Source organism: Camelus bactrianus, chromosome 4 (genome assembly GCF_048773025.1).
Source record: "Camelus bactrianus isolate YW-2024 breed Bactrian camel chromosome 4, ASM4877302v1, whole genome shotgun sequence".
Classification (NCBI taxonomy): domain Eukaryota; kingdom Metazoa; phylum Chordata; class Mammalia; order Artiodactyla; family Camelidae; genus Camelus; species Camelus bactrianus.
In genome coordinates this window covers 18,267,080-18,295,013 of record NC_133542.1, presented here as the reverse complement: position 1 = coordinate 18,295,013, position 27,934 = coordinate 18,267,080, and the positions used below count along the sequence as shown (strand labels likewise).

At 36.8% G+C, this 27,934-nt stretch overlaps 1 protein-coding gene across 6 annotated transcripts in view; it reads left to right on the top strand.

The window, feature by feature from the left end:
• Positions 1-27,934, top strand: part of FOCAD (focadhesin) — a 237,482-nt gene that overhangs the window by 15,072 nt on the left and 194,476 nt on the right. The window contains exons 1-6 of one of the 6 annotated variants that reach the window (XM_010946018.3): positions 2,148-5,200; positions 7,389-7,445; positions 9,700-9,794; positions 9,916-10,004; positions 12,767-12,841; positions 15,065-15,219. In XM_010946018.3, the coding sequence (XP_010944320.2) occupies positions 9,948-10,004; positions 12,767-12,841; positions 15,065-15,219 (287 nt within the window). In that variant the 5' untranslated portion in view covers positions 2,148-5,200; positions 7,389-7,445; positions 9,700-9,794; positions 9,916-9,947. Of the gene's footprint in view, positions 1-1,985; positions 2,006-2,147; positions 5,201-5,352; positions 7,446-9,699; positions 9,795-9,915; positions 10,005-12,766; positions 12,842-15,064; positions 15,220-27,934 lie in introns of those variants that run through there. The other 5 variants (XM_074361510.1, XM_074361511.1, XM_074361509.1 and 2 more) reach the window with 5 other exon arrangements.

The following is a 27,934-nucleotide window of genomic DNA, read 5'->3' as shown; positions in this document are numbered from 1 at the left end:
CTGTTTGAACAACAAGGGCATGAACACCTGAGGCTGAGGGCCTAAGAGTTTCAGACCTGCTCACGGAAAGAGCTTAGGAGGTTCACAGAACAAACTGGAGGTCATTGTGTCTGAAGCTCTCTGACTGAGGGAGAGTTGTGAGGCCAAATCATGTATAACCTTTTGGCCATGGTTTGAAGTTTGGATTTTATTACAAAGTGCAGTGGGGAGCTATTGAAGGGTTTTCACCAGGTGAATTAGAAGGCAACTACATTTTGAATGGAAATCTCATGCATTTCCTACCCTTGAGGCTGGTGTCTTATTTCTCTAGCTGGTGCCTTACATAACAAGATCCCACCCTAGTCTTTGATTAGAGATGCCCTACTTATCCTTAAAACTGAAATTCTTTTCCATTATTCACCTCCCTTGACTATACTTCATGGTATCAAGAAAGGGAGGGAACACATTTTTAGAGTACATACCTACTGTGTCAAGAGCCTCTTGACTTTCAGGCACGCTTTATTTTGTTATTCATACCACCTTGTGAGGCAGGTGTCCCTATATTTAACCAATGAGGAAACAGGTTCCAGGAAGTAAGTAATTAACCTAAATTTTAATGGCTAGTGGTGGAGTCAGTATTTGTATCCAGGTCGGTTTTTTCCACTCCCCTAGTGAGAACCATATGCATGGGTTTTTTTTTTTTTTAAAACAAAAGCTGTATTATGGAAAATTTCAAACATATGTAAACATATACTGGTGTGAACTCCAGTGAACCCATCTGTTATCAACACTGAAATGTTCTTCTTTTACTTATCATTTCCTCTTTTCTTCCTGGGGGGAGACTGGTATACTTCAGTTTCTGCCGTATTAATATTTGCTAAAAAGTAAATTATTTTGGAGAACAAGTGCACCAAATTTGAGTCATTTTTTAAGGGAAGGAAATGCCAATTTAAAAACCCTATAAAATATATTCTTTGGTATTTTACTAAATTTTAGTTCACTGGTATTTGAAGTAATATGAATATGGTGATTTTTTAGCTATTCATATTAGACATTGATGTGTAAGATCTTTAAAATGATTGGGCATCAGTTTTATTATAAATATACAATAAATATTATTTTGTATCAAGGTAAAATATTTATTTGTTTTAATTTGGGTTAATATTATTTAATGATTCTTTTTCTTTTTTTTTTCTTTTTTCTTTTTTTCACTTTTTAAATTCACATTTTATTAAAGAACATCAATCCAGGAATAAAGAAGGTAAAGAAGGATATTCAGAATTGCATCACAAATAAAATTATTTTCAAATTTCTTTCAACTCCAGGCTTACGTACTAATTTTATACAGCTATCATCATTGCTTTTATTTGATTATGTTAACATAAGCATTTTTGCCATTACCATATATTTTGTAATGATATTGAGTGAATTGATAATGTTGCATCAAGTCAATATAGCAGAGTTTCCTAACCGTTATTTCATTCTGGATAGTGGAAGTTTTAGCTGTTTTTATTTAAAACAAATTACTAAATTTAACCTATAGTTGAATAGTGATGCAAGTGGATTTTTCTCTGTCTAGATAAAATATTTATTTAAAAATGTACTGAGAAATTTTAGTATTCTTTTGGTGGAGCAAAAATATTTAAAAATTGTAACATTGGAAATAACATGATGACTTCTTTGAAGACTTAGATTGGATAGATTGGATACTGTAAAAGTTCTAGAGATAAATCAGTATTAGATTTTAAGAATCACTGTTTTTCATCACAGTCCCTTATATATTTAGAATATAAATATATGCACATAAAATATACTTTAAAAAGATAATCCAAGAATAATTGGAGAAAATACTGTAACAAATCAGACATTATTCATGTTGGTGGTTTTGTTTCTTTAATGCTTGGTTCTCCTGGACAGTAATCAGTTCTAACTTGGAATTTCCTGCCTCTGATCTTATTTTAGAGTCCCATTTCAAAATCTGTGAGTAAGTAACGTGATATGACTGAGAAAGAACTAAAATTTAAAGGTAGGAATTTGATTGCAATATGATGTATTTTAGTAAATTGTAACTGGTGAGATCATCAGAACTCATAGTCACCTAAGTTTGCTCAGCACTTGAATTATGGATCTTAAAATTCCTGGGACATGATGCAGGAAGTTGGGCATGCTGGTCATGCCTCATGTTACTAATGGTCCAGGGAAACACTGGGTTGGGGGTCAGGAAGCCTCCCCTCTCACCTAGACTGCTAGGATGATTATCTTTTTGTCAAGTTGCATAACCCCTCTGACATTGTTTCATCATTTCTCCAATGACAAAGAGTACAGAAGGGAGATGCTCTCAGGTCCACTATGTTATTAAGGAAGTACTAGCTCCTGCAACAAGGAGAACCCAAAATGCAGTGGTTTGAACAAGGTAGAAGTTTTTTTTCTTTCTCGTGCAATGGTTGGAGTGCCAGGCTTGCACTTCTGCTCCAAGCTATCATTTAGGGTTCCTGCCATCTTGTGTCTTCAACAGTGTCCTAGAAGCAGTGTCTTCATGCACATGATTGAATCTGAGTTGTTGCTAAGACCTGGTTTTGGTTGGGAAGAGAGTGGAGGAAACAGGTTGCAGCTTGGAACTGGCACATCCTGTCTGCTCAGACTCCACTGAGGAGAAGTTGACCACACACTCGGTCATACCTAGCCATACTTGAGGCTAGGAAAGGTAGTGAAACTGGTCAGGCTACAATTTTATTACTATAGAAGTAAAGCATAGGTATTGAAGGATGGGTAGTGGTCTCTGCCACAGCTATGCCTTTTCTGCTTTCTCTGATTGACCACGTGCTTCCTTCATGCCAGCTGGTTGACCTCTGCCTCAGCTTGATTTTGAAATTAGTGGCTAACATAAAAGTATTTCATACTCTCAGCTTAATTTAATGAAGACTTAGTGAATGTAATGATTAAAAATTACTATTTTCTTTGTAAACTGACTATAAATCAATAAAAAAGCAAAAACTTACTATTTTCTGACATATGCGCTTTAGTATTAAAAACTTTCCATTGCAATTTCCCCATGATATTTCCACTTTTATGAATCATATTGGTAGGAGGACTCCAATTGTCTTGTCCTCTTAATTTGAGAGTGCAGGAGCCATTTGGATTTTGAAGGTTTTGAAGCAAGAGCTGAGGTTAAGCTTGAGTTTCTAGCAAGTTTTGGGATTTAATAAAGGGTGATGAAATAGAATCAGCTTCTAGATCTTAGGCTGTGTTGAAATACTTAGGGACTGAGAACTGGTAGGTGAGAAGCTAAGCACGCAGGAGAACAAGGAATTTATAAATATTGGACAGCAAAGCAGTGTGGGTGGTTGAAAAGTATAGGCAAGTATTTTGTTTTTTGAGGGGCAGAGTGAAGCAACTAGGAGAGTCTGAAGTATACTTGTGAGCCACAGTCTTGATACATTTTAAAGATCAGGTCAAATTTATTAATGGTGCCCATCAGCTTTTCTATAAGCCATTAAAAAAAAACCCCAAAATTGTCATAATATGTGTTTAGAACTCTCAGGCTGATGGTTTCATAGCTTAATTTGTGGGATGAAGAAACTAAGTAAATGCATAACTGATAATTGGAATAGTTGATAAAGTGTTAGAAAAAAAGTCCTAGATTTTGTATCTCTGAAACAGGGTCATGTTAATGGGAGTGAAGTTTACTTTTTATCAGTCTGATGATGATGACATTGCTTTTGAAGACTATCTTCCAGAATGTACTCTCTGTAATCCTGACTTCCACCTACATTGCTGCCCTGAATCCTTCCTACATAGAAATTTGGTGGTCAAGAGTGCTCTGAGTCAAGTCCTTCTGTGTGACCACTGGATACCACCGCCACCCCCACCCCAAACTCCCTGTGTAGTTCCTCTGCTAGCTTCCCATAGCACTTGTGAATATAACTGATGAACTTTGAACAACATGGGTTTGAACTGCATGGGTCCACTTATACACAGATTTTTTTTTAGTAATTACGTTATTACAAAACTACATGATCCGAGGTAGGTTGCGTCAGTGATTTAGGAACTGTGGATGTGGAGTGCTGGCTATAACATTACATGCAGATTTTCAGTTGTGCAGGAGTCGGTGTCCCTAACCTCTGCATTGTTCAAGGGTCAATTGTAGATAGATTTTTCTCTTGTTTTTCAGATTATACCCTCATTTGAAGTTTGACAGTAAATACTTTTGTATGATATATGGTTGCGTATTTTTGTGTCCTAGGGAAACCGTTGAGAAAGTTGAAAACCTAAAGTGCTGTATCTATCTGCTGCTCCTTTATTACTTCTGGAGTGCAATTTATTTTCTTGAAAGTGCTCTTATGTGGCTGGAACCCCTTGGCAGATGAGATGATAATTGCTTAAGCTAAATTAATGCTTTGATTCAGTTGAAACTTTAGGTCTCATTAAAAATTCTCTTTCTGATTTAAACTTAGTAAGACAAAAAAGGCACAATGACAGGTTGGAGATAAATCTTCTAAAATCAAACACTTTTTTATAGTATGTGGTTTATGGAGCATATTGTGGCTCGTTTCCTTTTAGTAAAGAATGTCATGGTAAGACGTAATATATAAATTGTTTTCTTTAATGTATAAAATGCCTAAGGGAAGTTGAGATTAAAAATAAAGTAGGACACATGCTACACTGCCAATGCTAAAGCAAACACATGTACTCTTTTTTGAAATTCCCTAAGAGAATATGATGTTTTGATATCTTGAAAGGCCAAGTGGTTGTGATTAACCTTGAAATATGTCTCCAGCAGATGAAAGACACTTGCAATTTGTTGCCCAAGGATAGCAAATCAAGGATGATATCAAATCACATTGCAGCTTGGATAGTGGTTTTAAGAATGGCTAATGGCCATTTGTTAGGAAAGGTAAAGTTACTATAGATTTAAAAAACTTATTTATCCTCTAAAGTATTGTACCAAAATAAGGGCTTCCTTTTGTAAGCTTAGGTGTGTGTCATCTAAACTTAGACAATTTTGATAAAAACAGTACTCTTTTACTCCACTGACTTACCTCCTCAAGACAAAGTCATCTTTCTGGATGATTCAGCTTCTTCACTGCCGTAATAAGCTGTTGGTCCACCCAGCTGCTCCTCTGGCCCCCAAAGTAGTTTGGAATTCCATCATTCAGAGCCTGGATCAGAGAGTATAACCCCACAGTTGCTTCTATTTAGTCCTGTCACTGTTGACATTTGGGTAAGTATATTCTGTGATAAGTTGATAACTGTCTGCTTCTCTGGATACGCAAAAGCTGACTTCCTATTGAGTTAGGTTAGTCCATCAGAAAACTCTGTACTTGGACCCCATTAGCTAAGGGTTTTTTTTTTTTTTTTTCTGTATTACATGTTATGTTATAACCATGGCTTTGTCCAGGGTTTGTTTTAAAAAGAAGTAACACAAAATTCCCTTTTGTTTATGTTATTGGGAATATTGCTTATTATATCACTCTGTATCCCATATAAAAAGCCTAACATGAGAAATTTCCTTCCGAGTTTAGGGGCATGAAAAAGCTTTTCTTTGATGAAGAGTACTTTTCCATCTTTTAAATAATAAAACATGTATAATTTCTATTATTTATATATTTGCCTGTGCTTGGACTTGTGGGGACAAATTTAAATGTCAGTTGTAGCAATTTTTATCAACAGACTTTATAAATTAAAGAAATAGTTACTATATAAACCAGGAGTCATGAAACTATAGCTCACCTGCCTCTTGTTTTTGTAAATAAAGTTTTATTGGAGCATAGCCCTGCTCATTTGTTTATGTAGCTTTCCTGCTACAGCAGCAAACTTGAGTAGTTGCTATCTGACCCTTTACAAGAAAATACTAATAATCGTAATGTAAGTAGTCACATGAGAGTATGGGTCAGACCAAATGTAATAAGCACTGAAGAACTACAAAGCAACGTGAGTACTATAAGATGTGGCTACTTGGGAAAGGCTTATGTAGAGAAGACTATGTGCTATGAAGTAATTTCATCTTTGAATAGTAGGAACATATAGTGGAGGACATTTTATTTGGGAGAGAACAGCATAAATAAAATCCTTTAGGAGTGAGCAGATTTTTGAGCACAGGGAACCATTTTGAAAATGAATTTAGCCAGATTGGAATTAGACAACAGTGAAAATGAAGCTGAGTGTGTGAGATTGCTGTTGGAGGACTTAAAAGTTGAGAATCAGAATTTGCATTTACTCTGACAGGCTATTGAGAATCCATTATGAATTCTTTACGTGGAAATGTTACTCTGGAAATAGCATTCTAGGACAGTTAATTTGACAGGAGTGTATGGGATGAATTCAAGCATGGAGAACCACAAGCCTATGCAGTTACTGAATGGAGCCTGGCACGAGGAGCTAAGATGATGAGTAGAGAAATGGAGAGGAAAGGTAGATTCTGAGCTGCTGGAAGGAGGAAAGCTGACTTTGTGACTGACTGGATTGGTGAAGAATATTGAGAGAGGTGAACTGGGAAAAGATGCACTGAAATGGGAACACTTTTTATGAGAGAAAATACACATTTTGTTTTTAACATCTCCATTTTCTGGTGTTTTAGAGCCTTATGAGAGAGAGTAGGGAAGTGTTTGGAGAAGGGACTAGATGAAGGCTCCAGGAGAGTTTCAACAAAAGAAGCACAAGTCAAGAGGCTTGGGAGCACGTTTAGGAAGGAAGATGGCACACAAGAAGTAAAGTGGACAGAGGAATAGCAGGAGTCAGTAGAGCAGTGTTTGTCTGTGTGTATCCCAGGGAAGGCTGGTTGTGTAGACTGTTAACAGGAATTTTTAGAAAAAACGGTGCCGTGACCAGATAATTTGGTAAATTCTTGGTTAAGCAAAGTTAATCAGACTTCTTGTTTTAGAACCTCTCAGATTCTTCAGTAATACACACTGTTATTTGTTATCACCGACTAAAATCAGTCTCTTCAATTGTAGATTTACGTATCCAACTTTCTACCTGTAATCTCCTCTTAGATATCTACTAGGCATCTAAAACTTAACTGTCCAAAGTGGAATTCCTGGTCTTCCCTCACAAAACTTGTTTCCCTATCTCAATTGATGACAACTCTGTCTTTTTGTTTTAGTAAAAAATGCCATGGTAAGTAGTATGTAAATTGTTTTGTTTAATGTGTAAAATGCCCAAAGGAATTGCGATTAAGAATAAAGTTGCTCTGGGAGAGAGTGTAGCTCAGTGCTAGAGTGCCTGCCTAGCATGCATGAGGTCCTGGGTTCAATCCCCAGTACTTCCATTAAAAAATAAATAAACCCAATTACTTGCCTCCCAGTAAAATAAAAAATAAAAATAAATTTAAAAAAAGAATAAAGTTGCTCAGATAAAAACCTTGGAGTTATCCTTGACTCTTTCTTCTATACTCTCATCCAATCCTTTAGCAACCACACTGGCTCTACCTTTGAAGATACCTAGAATCTGACCACTTCTCACCTCAGGTGATTCTATTAAAATTTTACCAGGTTTTTTTTTTTTTTTCTTTTCTATAGTGGTTAACCATTTCACTCAGGATAAATGCATCAGTCCTTCCAGTGGCCTACAAGGCCTTTTATGGTCTGCCTTCTCACTGACTCTGATTTACCATTCTCTTCTTCCTTCATTCTGTTCCTGAATCATCTCTTTGCTCTTTCTGGGATAGGCCTTAAGCACTTTATTAGCTTAGTTTCTGTGCCTGTGACATTCTTTCCCCAGATTGTCTATATGACTAATTAACTCCCAGATGTCACTTTCTCTAGAACAGACCCACCCTGACCACCATATTTAAATAGAAAGTGTGTCCTCCCCCATTTCTCATCCCCTCCCCTTTACTCTGTTGGCTTTCCTTTCCTTTTCTTTTTTTTTTGCGTTTTTTCTGCCAATTTTATTGAGATATAATTGACATTTAGCACTGTATGAGCTTAAGGTGTACAGCATAGTGATCTGACTTACATAAATCACGAAATGATGACCACAGTAAGCTTACTGAATATCCCTTATCTCATATTGATACATAACAAAGAAATAGAAAATTAATATTTTTTCCTTCTGATGAGAACTCTTAGGATTTACTCTCTTATATATAACATCCAGCAATGTTAATTATATTTATCATGTTGTATGTTACCTCCTTAGTTATTACTTATCTTATAACTGGAAGTTTGTACGTTTTGACTGTCTTCATCCAATTCTCCCTCCCCTCACCCCCTGCCTCTGGTTCCAGTTGCAAAATAAATTAGTCATAGGTGTGACAGGTATAGTGTGGGGAATATGTCAATAATTATGTAATATTTTTGTATGGTGATGGTAACTAGCCTTATTGTGGTGATCGTTTTTAGATGTATTGAAATATCAAATCACACTATGTTATGTAACAGCAACTAACATAGTGTTTTAGGTCAGTTATACTTCAAAAACAAACTCATTAAAAAAAGAGATCAGATTTTCTTTTTTTGCATTGCACTTATCACCTTCTAACATATTTTATGTATTATTTGGTTTTCAACTTCTCTCTGCCTCTTCCTACTAGATTGTAAACTCCATGGTTGGTAGGGGTTGTTGTCTGTTTTGCTCACCAGTGTAGCCTAAGCACCTAAAACAGTGCCTAACACACAGTAGGCACTTAATAAGTGTGTGTTAAGTGAGTGAATTAATCTTCAAAATGGTAATATATGTCCCTACAAAATCCTTTTTTTCCCTCCTGAGAAGCTCTTTATCTTGGGTTTCCCAGGGACACAGTTTGGGAAATTGTTATGATGTATTAGAACAAAAGAGAAGAAAATTTCAAGAAAAGTGAGACTAATATAACTGGGAAGTTGAAAAAATTTTGACTTGCTTACAAGCTAATGTTTAGCTTTAGATAGGGGACATGGTTGCAGTCTTTGAGCATTTCAGTGCTGTGAAATGTCCAATTCAGGGGAGTAAAGTTGGACCTAGTTGTTGAGGAAGAAAGGTAGGATGAATTATTTATTCAGGGAGTTTAGCTTTGGAAGAAAGGGAGGAAAGTAGGTAGAGACACAGATTCAACACAAAGTGCCTCCATTTTTGAGAGCAGGAGAGCTTGATTTTGTTACCTGTTATTTTTATAAGGTCATTTAGAGTACTATACTGACATAACCATTTTTAAAAAGTTGTATTGTAATAAGTTGGTGGCCTAAAGTATCATATTTTTCAAAGTGGTGTAATTTGGCGTTCAGTGCTGCATGGGGATTGCATAAAGTGGTGTCCTGGGGAAATCCTCTTGTTAGTTCTGTGCCTCCACTTTACCACCTTGCCCTCCTCCATGCTTTTTACATGCTGTTTTGTGTTTTTTGGTTGTTTTTATATTTGAGAGCCTAGTAGGAATGAGCGGTGTGATGTAAATATTAAAATTTGGTGCTAACTGCTTGATTATTCCTTTTTTAGAAGACAAGTGATCTGTTTTGATGTGTGAGTTTCTAGGTCATTTCTATCACTCCTGAAAAAAGCTCACCTAGGCTCTACACTTGTCACTACCGTTGGACTCATGCTTAAATGAAAGCTTGTACCAAAGTGAGGTATAGTTTAAACAGTTTTGTGAAAGTTTAACTCTTTCTCCCTTAGAACTAGGTTTTGATCTACAGAAGAATTCATTCCTACTTCAAACATGTGGCTGAACTTTTAAAATCATTTAGGCTTGAACTTTTGGATTTGTTCGTTTGTTTGTTTGTTTCCTTAGAGTGAATTCATCTTTTTTAGGATTTGCTCTAATGGGAAAAACTAAGACCTGCTGGACATTTTTAATTTATTTATCAGTCATGGAAGTTGAGAGCTGAAGTGGTTAACAGTGAAGGGTATGCCCTATGCTTTATTTCCATTGTTGTCTTTGGAATGAATGAATTTCATGTTATTTGACAAATCATTGCTTTGAACTCCTTTTCTGGACTGACCAACTGTTCTTTTGTTTGGTTACAGAATCTGCATACATACACGTAAGAGAAACAAAAATGTCAGATGATATCAGGAAAAGGTTTGAATTTCCAAATTCTCTTATCCAATCACAGGTAATTTTATTTATTTATTTATTTATTTATTTATTTATTTATTTATTTATTTATTTATTTATTTATTTATTTATGCATGCTTCATGGTAATGAAACTTTTTGGTGGATTGTTAATTGATCTTTATATTTTTAATGTTAAATATTTTATTCATCTATGTGTAGTGATATATATTATTTAAAAAGTTTTATATCAGTTAATTTGAAAATTTATATTTGACATAGGAAAGTAATATTGAAATTGACCAATCTCTGCTTTTATTTCTGTCATACTTTTCTTCTTGGAGATAAAAACCTTGATTAACCCCTGAATGTATTCTTTTTGGTCTATAATTAATTATTGTATATAATTAATTAAGTAAATGGTTATACATCTACAGAGAATGAGAGAGTAATACTTAAAAAGGTGTGTTCTACCCTAGTACAGCTGTTAAGAATAACAGATTTTTATAATACTGACATTCAGTAAGTAAAATATCCTCTTGAATTTATATGCTAATTCAAGTAGGAGATTGTGATAATTTATTTTAGAAGAATTTTTCATTTATTAGGGTTAAAACAAAAAATGGTTTTCTGGTTAGCCTTCAGCTAACCAGAGAAGCATTCTGGTTAATCAAGGTGCCATGATAGCTTACTGTGTTTTCTTGTGAGAATAAAGCTAAGGGACCAGCAGAAGCCTGCCTGAAGACTTAACGTACAGCGTCTTGGATACTTTCCGCAGTTGACCTCGGAGATGCCTGCTGTGGGAATTGACTTAGCTGGGTAGTGGGGAACCCTTCCATGAGGAGTAGAACACTCCTTATGCAAGATTCCCTTCTACCTGACTGGGTTGGAGTCATATCCTGTGCAGCACAGGTGCTGACCATGAAGAAGAAGATGAAGGCTTGGAGGACACTGCCCACAATTTTCATTTTTCTGTGCCTGGAGTCCCGCCACTTGCATAGATAAAGCAGGAAATGCCTATGTGTGTTACTGTTAAATTAAGTGAAAAGTGAACATATATTGTTTAGTGTAGGATACCTATTTAAATTATTGTGTTATGGAAAACTTAAGTAGCTATATAGGCTGGTTTATGCTTGTATTTTGTATTTTGAAATCAATTTGGGCTATATTCTCTGATTTGTTGGAAAATTGAAAGGTTAATTAGAGAAATTGAATTTGGTGGGCAGTAGGGGGGTGTTTATCATTAAGCTTGTTTTCTTTGAGTCCTCTTTCTAAATATAAATATGAACAGTAGCATTTTTGTCCTTGTTGTGTTTTGTATTGGTTTTATTAGTTTCTTGCAATTGTGCCCTGTTCTCTGTGAATACTTATTGTTCTTTTGTAACCACTGCTTAGTGTTAGCACCATATTTCATTGATTCACACACATTTTTTCACATTTTAACATCTGTGAAATTGGGTTGCATCTAGTAATTGATGGCAACAGTCATTATATAATTGGTATTGCCTGCACATTTATGAACTTGGCCATGATTCTCTACGAGTCTGCAAGAGCTCTTTCACTAATACAAAATTAAAACTTTATAAGAAGCGTTGTATAACACAGATTAATTGGCAGCCTTTTTCTCTTTCTTAGTGGTATCTAACATGATGGTGAATTTTGCAGTTGATGGCCAGTTAACATTCAATGAAATATGGTATATTTTGTAAACAGGAACTGAAACTGTTCACTGGTCCTCAGTTCTTGTTACTTTCCCTTTACCTGGGAGGTAAGGGACAGTTTATTGATCTAAACTTAAAATTCATGTAAATGAGTGACTTGTATCTTAAAACTGAAACCATTAAGCATTAAGGTCTTAAATCAATTCCAATGTGTAAAATACAGAAAGAATCAAAGGAATAGGTGCTGTTTTTATTTGAGCTTTTCTGGAGACTTTGCAGGACTGACAGGTGTTCATAAGCATAGCGGACATTGGTCTCAAGTGCAGGATGAACAGCTGTTGTAGTAGCAGAGTCTCCCGCAACCCATACGTAGAATGGCTGTCACTGTTCCTAGCCTGTGGCTCTAAGACAGCAGTGCTGGGTAGTGCTGAAGAACTAGGAGAATGAAGCTGAGGTGTAGGAGGTAATGACATTTATGTATTTATAGAATCAGCTCTCCTATGAGAATCTTTTAATTTGGGGGTTTTTGACCAAGGAAAATTTTAGAGATTTATGAGACTGAAACTTATTAAGGAGCTGAAACCTATGAGAAACCAATAAAGAAATTTAATCATACAGCCTAGAGGAGGGAGAATGATCTTGGTGGGGGGACACCTGTTGGTTCGGATCTGTGTGGGCCATAGTCATAAAGATGGGGATGAGTTTTCTCCATCTTCATTAGGGGCATGATGAAGCATGATGTGTTTCATTTAGATGCAAAGATGATTTTAAAAGCTGTGGGCTTTTGGATTAAGCAATCTCAATTTGTCTCGTGGGCTAATGGATTAAGCAATCTCAAGTTAAATTCTAATACTAAGTGACAGCAATTTGAACTGAAAATCCAGCAATTTTCTTAGCATCTATGAACCATAGTTTGCTTATTGGGATAAAATATAGGATAAAAAAGCTTACCTGGCCTGGAGGGTTATTATGAAGATAAGAAATGATGTATGCGGATTGCCAAATTCAGTGCTTCTGCATAGTGCACACTGGGTGAATGGTAATGTTGTTACCAATTGCCTGGCATTCTTACATCAACTAGTATTGCTATTAGTTCACTTCAAATTCACTACTGAGAGAACTTCTGAGGGAATGTACTCATTCTTTTGTTTCTTGTTTTAGGCCGTGGGTCATCTTATTGCTGCAGTTCTAAAGGAAAATGTTTTTTCAGAAAAGATCCACCAGTCCACAAACCAGGTCTGTGTTTAACTTTGTGCTTTAGTTCTATTCAGATACGGCTCCTAGTTGGACCACATATGAAATTCTTTTGTTTTCCTCACAGTTCAGTCACTACAGAAATGATTTTTAACTTTGAGGAGCTCATTGCCTTTTTTTTTTTTTTTTTTTTTTTTTGGTTTGCCATGTTTTTCTTTCAAATTTTAAATTTGTTACAACAGACTCCAGGAATGAGATATGGAAGGGGTCAAGGGGAGTCTTCTTATGACTATTAATGAAAAATAACATGGGTGGAATGAGGGTAGGTATGCTTTCAGAGAAAGCTGTGATACGGTTACCGCTGAGGGAATATTTTTGTTTAATAGAGAAATTGAGCACCGTGGCTCTGCTTGGGTGCAGGAGATTTCTCATACTTTAGGTAGCCCCAAATTTGAGTTGTCAGTCGGAAAGGTCATGCCTTGACAGATGGAGTAGGAAAAAAAGTTCTATACCACACATGAGACAGATGAATGCAAGGAGTTGAAGCAGTGCTTACTGAGATGTTTACCACTTGGGTTTTGGTGTATTTTGACATGCTGATTGAAAACTCTGCTTTGATAGGTCCTCTAAAGTAAACTCTATGGAGAATATAGGTGATGGAAACAAGATTTTTTTTTTTTCATAACAGAAATGTATTTCCTTTCTCTCACATTCCTATTTATTAGCTGCTCCAAGTTTCATTTCATTACAGCTTTGGCTGACATACTGAAGTCAGTGTAGGGCATACTTCACTAATTGGCATTTATCTGGTGTTTGTATGTAGTCATATAAATTAGGTTTTCCAAGAACCCTGATCTTAATCCTGCCTATAATCACATTATGTACTCTGAGAAGATCTAATGGTTTTACTTAAACTGCCAGGATTTATTGAATGTCAAATCCCTGTAACTAAATGTTTCCTCTACTCCTGATAAATGGATGCTTACTTCCATGAGGACACAGTATTACCTGAGGCAACATTTTTAAAATTCATTTATTTTGTTATTCTGGCTTAGTAATGGGGTAATGACTTTTAGAACCCCTTGGTATTGTCCATGCAGGTGAATAAAATTTCCTTCTGAATAAAATAAATGGGCTAGAAACGTTTCTTTCTTGCAGTGACTGTTAACTGGATTGTTCTGTTATAGTGAGATCCTAAGATTGAAAAGGCTCTCAGAGCCAGCCACAGTGGGAAAGTAGGCACAATAGAATGTGGATTTTCATTCCTTTAGTTATTCTGTGGGAGCTGAGGATCTTGATTTTTTTTCTCCAGATTGTATGTTTTCCTAATAAATCATGTCAGGAGGAAGGAAAAAATAGCTTCATTGTATGTTCTTTAAAAAAAAAAAACCAAAATGAAACAAAAACAAAAACAAAATTCCCCAAACCACATATAAATCTAAATGGACTAAACCTGCAATATATTCAAAAATAGATTTATCATTAGTAGTGAACCTTTTTTTTTAGGAGGGTTCCTGAGGAAGTTAGGAAAGCTAGAACCTCTGCTTTTATAGGATTTTTCAAAATAAAGAACTTAAATTTACTTATGTATCTTTCTGGTGCTTTTCTATCAAAGATGACAGGTTCACAGTGTGAGAGAGAAAAAGTCAGCCTCTTCCTTGGCTGAAACAGTTTCCCTAGGCTTTTGTGGGTAGTCATGGAACCAGCTTGCTCGTAGCCTGTCCTACCTCTGTCTCCTTCCTCTGGGCCCACGTCCAGTGACAGTCGATAGGGGCAGGGACATTATGGGGGACAGTGGGGTCTATGTGGGGGATAGAGTTTGGTGGGAAGAGAGCGGGAACATTTTCTGAAACTATCACTGCCATGCAGGGCTTGGAGCATAGGCATGATTTGGGGTTCAGCTTAGACCCGCTGATGTGCTGATCCTGTTGGTGTCCGGTTTAAACGACTTGGTTGGAGGGCGGTGCTAGAGCCAATCGCAGTTTTGATCTCCGAATGGTTGTGTTGCTCAAACTCCAGTCACACCTCTGCAGCCAGCCTTATTGTGCAGGAAAGACACAAAGGTGAGAGAGAGCTGTTGTATCAGATACACATCCTTCCCTCTCTTGGAAAACCGACTGTATTCTACAAATGGTGTGACATGGCATCATTTCCGTAGAGGAAGGCTAGCCTACTGTGAACGAATTACACTTCGATGAATGGCCAGGGGTGTGTGGGCCCCTGCTGCTCATCAGACATGTGTTTTAATCACTGGTTTGATTTCAGACTCCTGCTCTGAACTTGCTGTGGGAGAAGTGTTGCAGCGATGACGTCGTGGTTCGAACAGCCTGCTGTGAGGGTCTGGTGGCCCTCGTCACTCAGGAGCATGCGGAGTTCAGCTATGTTCTCAATGGGATACTCAACCTGATTCCGTCTACCCGGTACTCTTTCCTTCCTGTTTGATCAGTTAGCAATTTAAATTTTTAGGAAAAAAATTGACGAATCTGCCATTAAGGGTCACCATTCACTCTACTTGCCAGTTGTTTTTCTTTCCCTTAAAATGCCATGCAGTTGATATTTCATGTTTGGTGAGAACTTGCTGATTTAAGGGCTAAAAGTTTGAGGTCATTTATTGTACTTAGTTTTGGAGCTCTGCTTAAATTTGTCATTTGTCTGCTTTTTTTACGAATAGTGAAGTAGTGTGTAATTCACAGTTTGCAGTGCAAATTCCTGAATTATTTTAAGAAAGAAGGCTGTCTATAACAATACTAATTCCACAGTGGTAAAATTTATGCACTATTGACAGTACTTGGTTGGCCTTTGGCATTAGTACATGTGTTAGAAAATGATAGCATTAATTTCTTTGAAAGCATTTTGTGATTTAGACATATCTTCCCCTGATTATTCTAAGTAAATAATGTTTAGTTCTTTGAATTTGGTATGGTCATATTTATTTCACTCACACTGAGAATAATGGAATCACAGGGGTTAAAAGGGGGCATACTTCTTTTTTTTTTTTCCCCAAGGTTCTGGGGATTGAACCCTGGACCTCGTACATGCTAAGCATGTGCTCTCCCACTGAGCTATTTCCCTTGCCCGCATACTCCATTCGGAAGTGGTCAAGCTAGACTCTGTTTGAACCATGGAAGTGGGCATCTCTTGTACAATATCCCTAAAAAGGAGGTGCCACTTTTTGCTTCAAGAAATGATCTTGATCTATATGCCCTCAGTTTTGTCTGCTTTAATCATTTGGTCTTTGGCCCATTCTCCCAACTCTTATCCAGGGTCCTGCCTTCTCTCTCAGTGGGGTGACTTGTTCGCTCAGTGTTTTTCACTCACCTTTATTGTAGCATCACCAGAACTGAGTACTTAACCTTTGTTTCTGCCATCAGTGGAGATGGAGTATAGCCGTTGCTATCAATCTGTGGAAGATGACTTCCTGGGTTTGAGGTCTATCAGGTATCATAACTTCTGGCCTTTTAACCTTTCTTTACAAATCTTATTTTGTTCCCTTAGATCATCTCTTTGTATCTTTTTGGAACCTTGATTTTTCTTTATATTCTGCTGTGTACATTGTTAAGTCCAAGCCCTTTAGTTTGATATACATGCCCTTCCCAAAGTAGTGTTCACCTTCTGTTCAACCTGCGTTTTCCGCCAGGAGCCCACCTCTCTAGCCGTACGCAGCTGTCCCCTGTTCCCCAGCCTCCGTATGCTGCACCTTTGTGTGCAATGTCCCCATCTCCTTTCTTTCTGGCATCATCTTCTCCGTCCTTTGAGGCTCAGCTCAGACATTGCCTCCCCTGTCTCGACACTTCCCTCTTCTAACTGGGCTACTTGCTCTTTCACAATATACTTATATTTTTAACCCGTATTTTTGTATCTAGTTCACTCTTTGACAGTAGATAACCAACTATTGTTGAATAAATAAGGATTTGATCATCACTAAATGCTTACTCATTTTCTGTCTTTTTCTTTGTGTGCATGTCCTTGTACATATACAAACATGTTTCTAGAAGGATTCTGTTGGTTAAAAAGTTGGTTTTGAGGAGGCTTTTAGAATGTTGTTTTGATGTGTCTGTCTTTTTGTAACTTATTAGTTGACCTTAAGCCACCTAGATTTTGCCTCACCTCTTTTTTCAAATGCAGGGAATAGTATTTGTTCCTCCTGAAGTAGTTTTCAAATGCTTTAAAATTCACAAACATAAAAGCCCCTTGCATTGCATGGTTGTACTATTTATATCCAAAAGTAAGAGCATCAGCAGCTAAAGGGGCTGGGGGATGGTCTCTAAAGGAGAATTAGAGCAATTTAGATTACACCTTTAATTCTAGAATGTCCTGTTAGAAAATTATACTGGTGTGGGATCTCCTTCACACATTTGTGTAAGTCCATCAACACTCTTGTCAACTGAGAAGCATAAGCTTTGCTGATAGTGAATCAGCATGTCATCTGTATAAATTAAAATTTCTCAGTAACATGACTTTTTTTTTAAATTAAAAAACTTTTTTGAATAAGCAACACATTCACATGGTAAAAAAAATTCAGAAGGGCATATAAGGCAAAGTGTCCAATTTTTCTCCTCAGAGTTAAAACTTTTACCAGGTTTTCTATTTATTATCCTTTTAAAGATGTTTGTACATGTAACTGAACATTTATGTGTACATGTTTTTTCTTTTAAAAAAGTTTGTAGCCTACTGTATGTAGTATTCTTTATTTTGCATTTTTCTGTGAAAAAATATATCTTGGATATCATTCCTTACCATACATAAAGAGTTCTCTAATTTTTTCCAGTTGTATAATATTCCATTGTATGAATGTGTCATAATTTACCAACTCTGTCTTGTTTTCACTTATTTGCAATTATAGGCAGTACTTCAGTGTACTGTATCTTACACATATAGGGGACCATTAGTTTCTAAGAGTCTTCGGATATATGGCCAAGATATGGAAGAAAGCCTTGAGTTTTTATAGTAAGCAAATATAGGAATTTTAACAATTGAAGGATCCTGAAAAAAAATTTTATTTTTAAGTTTTTTAGAATGTTCACTTTGTCTACATTGTTAGCCACAGGAAATGTAAACAGAGTAGACTCTGAAGCTAACCAATTAACTTTTAAATCAATTTAATCATGACATGTGTTATGTAAGTGCTAAGTTTTCTTTATTGTTGCCAGTAGAGGTAATAATTATTTGTGAAGAATTTGCTTTATTTTAAGTAGCAGAGCTTTGTGGTTTTAGTGATTACAAAGACTAAACTTTGCATTGTTTATGTCTTAAAAAAAGCAAAATGAGCATCAAATTTAAGAAATTAAATTTAATTAAAAACAGGGGACCCAAACAGCCTCCTCTTCCAAATGCTCCTCAGGGAATCTGAGAAAACCATCTTTATCTTTGGGATCTAAAAGCAGAAATGACTTTGTCATTTCCCTGTGGTTCTTGGCTGAGACATTTTGAATCTCCAGTTTCCAGTATTTAAATTTCTACTTGTCTCTGGCTTTCTCTTCTTAAAATAGAGATTTATCGGAATCTAGAGGCACCTTGGGAACAGAGCCACACAGTGATTGCTCAGCTTTGATGTAGAAAAATGAGTCTAAAACTTTTTTTTTTCATTTTGCCTACCTAGTATCCTAGCATTTTTCAGGAACAGAGGGTGGGAGGGAGGGAGGGGGGGAGAGAGAGAGAGAGAGAGATGGAAAGAGAGAAGCAGCCTTCTGTAGAATAGATACTTAGCAAATAGAGCTTCTGGAGCTATCCCAGCATTGCAGTCAGTGTTGAAAGCTGCAAGGAAAGATGGAAGGAAAATTCAGTGAGGATCTCTCTCCTTGCCTTCTAACCTGCTCCTTGGCTTTTTGCGGTCTAGTCTGTATAATTCCCTTGGAACATGTGTGAAAAGCCCTCTCCCCCCTCAAATGCAACCCACAATCTGAGACATTGGTCTAGGGCCTGCTACGTTGTATAGTCTAACTTTGAAAACACGACATTTGCAAAGCTCTGGTTGTCTAAACTTCAGGGAGTGGCTGGGAAATTGTCTGGCTCTATTTGAGAGACTGTTCTCTTCAAAGGAGTAGTTTGATGTCCAAGAGTGTTCTCGGTTCAAAGCTGAGGCAACATGAAACAATTGTAAACTAGTTTTTATAGCTTCTGTAAACAAAGGAATGGATTTAAGAAGTCTAAAATGTTCTTTTAATCAGTAAGGAAATTTGAAAAAAAAAAATTATTCCCTAGGGAGGGTGAAAGAAAGAAGGGGACCCACAAAGGAAACACAGTAAGGAGATTATTATCAGTGGTTAAATGTGAATTTTAAAATTAAATAAAACCGAAATTAAAGTGAATGATATATGTACTTTTTGTGTTCTTTAGGAAACTGCTAAAGTTTAGATTGCTTTCCATTTTGTTAGTTTTTGTTTTTGTGTTTACATTGAGTTTATCCTAAGATTATGATTCCCAAAGCAAGGAGTTTCCCCATTTTTCTTTCCTTAGGTCCCCCGCCCATCAACTGCGCTAGCTTCTAGAAAGCTCACGTAGCCATTGTTATGGTTGCTTAGTAACGGATTGTGAATAAAAACCGTACTCTCCTGTGGAACCAGGTATTTAGTTTTTGATATTGAGATGTCATGACAGCCTGTAATTTTAGTTTAGCTGCTTCCCCGACCCCCCACCCCTTTCTTTTTAAAAAATATGTTTGGTAGGACAGTTACACTTTAGATAAACTAGCACTTGATTTGGTTCCTTTGTGCTTTCCAACAGGGAAGGGACCTGCAATTTATGTATTTGGGGGGAAATAAAGTGTATTAAGGTGTGAGAGGTTAAAGTCTCTTTTCTGAGATTCCTAAAGTTTACTTTTTAATAAATCTCGATTAAGATGTTAAAAATGCCCAGAGTGGGTCCTGGCTAAAGCTGTTGGATTCAGTGAGTCTTTGATCATGGATTGATAAAAGTCCAGTTTGCTTAAAAATGATTTTGAGAACTATTTGGAGTTAAGATTTAGGGTAATTAGAAAATTCTTGTCTCTCAGGGTCTTCTACTTTATTGATGACCTTGTTCCTTGGGAAACTTAATTATTTTGTTATCATGTAGGAAATGGTTAGTAATCCAGGAGATGCTGTATTCATATCTTGTATTGTTGAAGCTTTTCTGTAATTTTTAGCTTCTTTTTCTTTATTTTATTTGGCAGAAGAAGAACCAAAGAAGGATGCCTTTATGAGATTTCCCCCAAGGTTTAAGGAAGACAGTCTTAGCATGCTTTCTTCTGCAGCTGGGGTGTCAGTTATTTTTTTGTGAATTTGAGATGGTTTTAGGGTTTATATCTACATTGGTATCATTGCTCATTTAACTCTTACTTGATGATGACAGAATTCCTAGACCATGTCTATTTCTTCATCTTGTCTTTTTTTGTCTTTTAAGTATTCCCTTTAGCCTTTCAGCTTATTTTCAGATGGTCTCCTTTCCTTTTTTCGAATCCTTTTTCCTTCTCTAAAATCACAGAATCTCTCTCATCTTGCAGCTCATAACCAGAAAAGTAATTCCAGCCCCTTTCTCATCTAGGACATTCTGCCCTATTTCTTTTTAAGTTAGCTGATCTGGTTGAAGGCTTTGTTTGTCACAAAATCTTACATTGTGTAAGAGTCATGTGTTTATGCTGAGATGTTTTTAGGTGATTTAAACGTAACTACTGAAATATATGTTACTTTTATAATGGAAAAATGCTTCAGAAGAAATCAGACTGTTTTCTGATACTTAGAAGATAAATATACAGAACTTTCCTAAGCAAAGGTTAATAGTATTATACCTTTTAGATTTTTTTTTTAAGAAGCTTTTTTTTTTGGTCATTTGTTCAAGCATAGATTCCCCAGAACTATTTTGTTTTTTGCCTCCCTGTCTTCCTGGCTCTGTCTCTCTCTTTCCTCATATAATTTTATAACAAACTTAGAAAAGGATTTGATTATTAATCTAATGTTTAACATTCTCTTATTTGCTGGTGACTTACTATACTTAAGGCTGACCAATTACCCCTTCTAGTTAAAAAGAGACTTGGCTACATTTGTACCATTTGTTTCCGTGGTACCCAAGGATACCCTCTTTTGGGCTGTTGGTGTAGTTTTCTTTAACTCAAACTTCTGTTGTTCTCATCCCTGGTCAAAAAATTAATATGGGTACTTCCTTGTACCTCATATAGAATTATTCCAAAAGGAAAGAACCAAACATTATTTGTAGTCTTTGCAAAAGGAGACTGAACATATACATGAGCAGTGTTTAATGCTGTAATCAAATAAACCCCAGAAGAAGGAAACCTGAGGTTTGGTGTTCGTATGCACAATAGTAATTGTGCTATATTTACCTTGTGAAAAGCCATTTTTGTGGGTGGTTTTAATTAGCATCGTTTGTACAGCTTGTCTGACTAGAAGTTTTTTCTTTTTTTTCCCCCTGGAATATTCAACATCATTATTGCCCCACGCTTCCTCTTATGATGAGATCTGGGTTTGGCTCTTGCGCCAGTGAAAATTGAGGTTCCTCTCTTGCATGGTCTTCTGCCTCTGCGTGTGTAGCTCAGGCCTGATGCTTCCTTTGCTCCCTCAAGGGTTCTTGAGTCAGCTCAGCTTGCTTTGGCAGCCACCCAAGGAAGGACTTGTTACTGCTGATCTTTACTAAAGGGTTTTTGGCAGCAGGTTCTCAAGTGTGTCAGGACTCTTGTGGGCTACAAGTTACCCAAACCCACTTGAACTCCTTAGAGCGTAAAAGGGTGATTTTAACTTTTATGATAAAGGGGTGGCCCACAGGACTCAAGAGCAGGGATGTACCTGGGCCTCAGAAACAAATTGGATCCAGGCTGTGTGTTTCTTTTTTCTTGCTACAGACTGACTTTCTCTGCTTCCTAGTCTACAGGGTACCACCTGCTTCTGGGTTAACATCTCTTATCCATAAGGAATAGCCAGGCTGAGGCTGGAATTTCTTGACCACAGTTACAGATTTCCAAGGATCAGCAAGTGTGAGATGTTCACTCGTGGAGCAGTCAGCTCTGCCAGGGCCTGTGTGTTAGTTTCCTAGGGCTGCTGTAGCAAATGACTACAAACTTAAAACAACAGAAATGTATTATTTCACAATGCTGGAGGCCAGAAGTACAATACCAACATGTGGGTGGGATTGGTTCCTTCTGGAGACTGGGAAAATCTGTTCCATGGGTCTTTGCTAACTTCTGGTAGCTGCTGGCAACCCTTCACGTTCTTTGGCGGTGACTGCATAGCTGTAGTCTCTGCCTCTGTCTTCTTGTGACCTTCTTTTCTTTGTGTCTCTGTGTCTCAAGTCTCCCTCTCCTTTCTCTTATAAGGGTACCAGTCAATGGGTTGAGGGCCCACCCAGGATGATCTCATCTGCAGATCCTTAGTTACATCTGTAAAGATTTTATTTCCAAATAAAGTCACATGTACAGGGACCTAGGATTAGAACAAGATACAGCTATCTTTTCAGGGGACACAGTTTAAAACTCTCTACAGTTGTGTCTTCATTGTATGAATATTTGTATGTTAGGATCCCTTTTGTAGCAACCATATGAATGGAGAAGGAGTGGTAATTCTCAAAACAGAGAGGAGACTGGGACACTGTTACCAACAATTGAATTTGAGAGAAAGCCATGAGTTTTGTATGTATGTATGTATATGGAAATATGTATCTCTTAGCCTCCTTAAACATAATTGTGCTTAAATATAAGTGACTGATACTCTGTGTTGCTATGACTGGGATAGAGGGAGGAAAGAATGAGTGGACGGAGAGTCAAAGATGACATACTTGTTTTATTGTGATGGCAAGATGCTTTGCATCGTCATCGTCATCACATCATCATCATCATCATCATCTGGAATATTTTTTTGGAAAGTGTATACTATCTCTCCAAACGGCAATAAAAGTAGAAACAACCACTGCCTTGGTTTCCAAGGGAAGGGAGGTAAAGGAAGGAAACCAGCTTGGAGTGTGACACAAAAAAATAACCAAGAAAATTTTGGAAAAACTAGATATTGCAGAGGGGAACTCTTTGCTTTTTAAAGCTTTTGATAGAAAATTTCAAAAGTAAGTAAAAGAATGTTATGAACCCTCATGTTCCTATCACTGTGCCCAATAACCATTAGCCCATGGCCAGTCCTGCTCCCTCTGTGATCTCCTCTTCTTCCATGATCTCCTCTTCTTCCATCCTACCTGTATTCTTTTGAAGCAAATCCCAGACATTGTATAATTTCTTCTGTAGATATTAAATATATCTCTTTTTAAAAAGAGTAACAGTAATGTGATTATTATTCCTGGATATATGTGTGTGTGTGATTTTTAAATGTCCAGTCAGAATTAAGATTTCTAATTGCCTCATAAATTTAGTGTTTTTTTTTTGAATGGCCATCCAAATAAGAATTAGTTACATCTTTAACATCTCTTTAATCTGTGTAATGTCCCCTTCATATCTATCCATCTTTCTCTGTCTCTCTCTTTCTTACAATTTATTGAAGAAACTTGGTTGTTTGCAGTGATCTCCTAGGGTGGATTTTGCTGACTGCTTCCCCGTGGTGTGTGTTAAACTTATTTCTTTGTATTTCTAGTAAATTGAAAGTTTGCTCTAGAAATTTGATGGGATTTAAGTTCAACTTTTGTTGTTTTTGGTGTTCGTGGAGGGACGACTTCTTCTTAGGTGGTAATGTGTTCTTCCATCAGGAGGGACATAAATATCTCATTGTTTTCTTCTGTGGTGATGTTAGCTGTTGATGCTCAATGCCTAGTCCGTTCATTCACTTGGAGTTTCAGATAGTGACATTCTAATTCTGTCATTTTTTCTTCACTTACTGCTTGAAATACTGCTGTAAAGAGAACCTTTCCCACAGCTACTGTTTGGTTACCCACTAGTATAGTTTGTACAGGAAAGGCAGGATATATACCTGATTTTTTCTCTTTATTTACTAAGCTTAAAAATAAGCAGTTTTTTTTAAAGCATCCTTTAGTGTTGACCAATTAGATTTTATTTTGTAAAGAATTGTAATGAGCTCATGGATTTTAACATAATTGATATATTTCCATCCTCTTACCTCTTATTAAAAAATTATATTTGTAGACTTTATTATCCTTTCACTATTTTGAGCTTATTTTGGACCCACTCCTTTAGAAGCAGTTTGAGAGAGAGAAAGAAAGAAATTTTAGTAGTTTCAAAACTCCTGTTGCTACTTAGTGATTTTCATATGTAACAAATGGACTAAGAGGGAAGGGAGTGAAAAAAATAACATCTTCCAAAGGGAACTTCTTGCAGCTGCTCTGAGCTTAAGTCACAGAAACCATCTAATATTCTGAGGAGTCTCTTAGGAGTTATTTTGTAGGGTTGTGAACTTAGCTGCATGGTGAGCAGTCTTCAACATACAAGTTAAATCTGTTTCCCATGCTGATTATTTATCTTTTACTTTATTTATTCTATTAGGAATCTTGAGTTGGTTTTAATGTGGTAACTGCATGACTTAAGATGTATTTAAAAAAAAAAACTCCCACTCAAAAAACCCACCTCCCTTACCCCAACAGGGTTATTTCATTGCTTCATAATATAAAGGGTACTATATTAATTTTATCTTTCCAATATTTACAATTCCCTCTCTTGCTAAATGTACAATCCCTGAAAGGACTATAACCACAACTAGTAATACCATTTGTATGAGCTTATTCAGTACTGTATTAAATAACAAACTTTATAATAGTAAAGATATAAGATACTATAATTTCAGTGTGCATATGTGAAATCATGTAATTATAGAACTAGAAATTACCTTCAGAGGTCACCTCTGTATCCAAGCAAGAGAATTGTGTAGCTGTCTTCCATTCATCCATCTATTTGTCTGCTAATTAAACATATTTATTGAATATCTCCTACATACCTGTACGAGGTGCTGTGCTATCATGGTGAGGAGAGCAGTCATAGTCATTGTATTCATGGTGCTTTTTGCTTGGAGGCAGAAACTGCCATTATCACATAGTTGCACAATTATATATTAAGAAGTACACTGTGTTGGGAGTGCCTTTAACCTGGGAGTTTGGCCTCGTCGTGGAGGTCAGGGAGGACTTCCCTGATGAAGTAACACTTAACGTGAGATTGAGGAACAAATAAAACTTATCTAGGTAAATAAGACAGGGTAGAATTTTCCAGAGGAAACAGCACATGCCACGTTCCTGTGGTGACAGGGAAGACGAGCAGTTAGGAAGGCATGAAAATGCCAAGAACAAGGGGAGAGTGGTTTGAGATGAACCTGGGAAGGTAGGTAGGGCAGACAATGCAGGCCGTGATGACTAGTTTCGAGGTTTTGGGTCTTTATCCTGAGTGCAGGGGGAATCCCTTGAAGTGTTTTTATCTAGTGAATATAACGATTTCAAAAAGACCACTCTGGCTGCAATATGAACACAATGTTAAAAGCACCGGGTTGTGGACAGGCAGATAGAATGGCGCAGGGAAGTGGATTAGGTGGCTGTTGGTGGAGTTTAGGTGAGGGGTGATAGTTGTTTGCTAGAGATAAAGGGAAGTAGATAGATTTGTGAGATACTTAGAAGCTTTTGAGGTGGATTGAATATGAGGATGACTGGAAGGGATATATCAAAGGTGGCTCTTTGATTTCTGTCTTCCCTAACAGGTGGATAGGGCACATTAGAGGACCAGGTGTGTGGGAGGAGCGTGAGTGTGGTTTGGGACATGTGAATTTGAGGCACAATTCAGACACTGAAGTGGAAATATCTAGTAGGCAGTTGGATGATATGCCTTCTTCTTCTTCTTCTTTTTTTTTTTTTTTTTGTTAACGATGTCCCTGGAACACATTATACTGTGAACAAGTTAGTCATAATGTCTAATCAGATCTCTTCTGCTTTGATTAAAGTCTTCACTTTGATTTGTTAAATAACTTACTGGGTACCTGTGTACCTCAAACACAGACAGCCTGCTTGTCAGGGGCTAATTCCAGATCCTGAAAATGTTCCTCAGCAGTTTACTTCCTCAAATTAACATGTTTTTATATTTGTACTAGACTGTGACTGAAGACAGGTTTAAATAAAAGACTCTGTAGTTATTTCATTGTTTATTTAAATTTCTGCTCACGCCATCTGTCTAGGAGATCGGGTTTAGTCTTCTATTTGTGTTCAGTGAGTCCTTCCTCACCTTGAGACTGCAAATCTTTTTTCCCCTATTTTTCACTAATGAAAAAAATAAAAGTAGTGCATACTTTTTTGAAAATTCAAACACTGGGGCTTGAGGGTAGTGAAAGTAGTAAGTGGTAAAATGTTTCCTTTTTACCATTTGGTCTTTCTTTCCTTCTTTTTAAAACATTCACTTTCTTATCAGGCCCTCATGAAAACTAGGAAGTGACAATCCTGGATGGGCTTAGGGCCAGTAGGGTGTCTCAGAGGTTCCTCCAAATACTGGTCTTGATTCCCTCTGGAATATGGAGAAAGCTAGGGTGATCTGAAATTAGAACTAGGCACATGGAATTAGGGACCAGCTAATTCCAATGAAATTGGAGCCCCATTTCTCGATGTATAAAAAAAAGTATAAGCTCATACACTACAAGTGTTTTAAAATTGGATAGTCTATTCATATGTATCTTGTTCTAAAACTTGCTTTTTCCCACTTAATATGTGTTGGACATCTTTCTGTAGATCTGCCTGCATCTTCATTAATATCTACATTCTATAATATGATTGTATCATATTTTAACTATTTCTCTATTAACAATTGTAGGTTTTTTCTTCCATTTTTTAAAGACAGCAGATGTATTGTGATATCTTCTTTTGGGCATATGTAAAGGTATTTCTATATGATGGGTTCTTCGAAGTGGAATTTATGGGAAAAAGACTGTGCATTTAAAAATTTTATGGATACTGCCAAATTGCCCTCCATAAAGGCTAAGTGAATGTATGCTCAACATGAGAATTCTTATTCCTCATTCACTCGTCAACACTGGATATTATGAATCTTGCTCTTCTGTGATCTTTGTGCCTATATTCTCTGCTCATTTTTCTATTATATGCTTTGCCTTATTAACAAAATGTTGCTTTTTTATTTTATGGATATTAACCCTTTTTCGTCTATGTTGTAGATATTTCATCTCAGGTTGTCTCTTAATTGTATGTTTTCTTTCCCATGAAAACCTTCCCCACTAACTTTGCTAATGTGATTTGGAATTTTTATGACAGATTGTCTTTTTTTCCCTCTTTTTCATACTTTTTCCCTCCAAATCCTCTCTTAACAATTGCTTTAATCTTTATAGTTACTTTTGAAAAATGTTGAAGACTTGATTGTAAATTCTTCTGATATTCATTCTGATCACAGTTCTTTGTAGTCTACCTCTTTCTATCTCTTCAATTCTTTCTTGTGCTTTATCTTAAAATATAACAACTTTATTGAGGTATAATTCACATATTAAAATCACTCTTTCAAAGTGTACGACTCAGTGGTTTTTAGTATATATATGAAGATGTGCAGCCATCTTGCATTCTCTTTTAACTGGAGAACCTCTTTAAGAAAATTTTTCAGGTTATTATGTCTGAAAAATAATTTGTCTTCATACACTACTCTTAGTGTTTTTGGGGGGCAGGATTGTGTAAATATTGAAATTGAGAAGACCAAGAAACTTCTGAACATGTAATGACCCTCTCACCAAATCAAGCCAGAGTAGGCCCCTTATGATAGGGTCTCAGTCAAACACTGGAATCTGAAAGCTGCTCACTGGCTCAGTGATGATTAGAATTCATCTGTTAAGTATAGCTTCATACCTGAGATTGCGTGGTCTTGTATGAAATTTGGGCACAGGCCCGGGCCAGAGCCACAGGCGTTTGTGTCGTCCCAAGGACTAACTTTCCAAAAGCAAGACTGCAAGACTGAGGCCGGATGAGTTAGCTTTAGCAAATTTACATATTTGGAGGAGTCAAATCACACTGAAGCTCTGAGAAGCCCCTGTAAGCTCTGTTGTCTGTGACTGAGGTCCAACATTCACGCTCAGGAATAGGTTCTTGATAAACTGGTGTTAGAGCAGTTATGATTTCCATGCTGAAGGATCTCCAGGTCTCTGTAAAGGAAAGTGTGAAGAGTGGTAAAGAGCTGGAGGGTCCACTGGGAGATACCATTCCTGAGAGTCAAGAATCCTCAGCCACAGAATGGTTCTC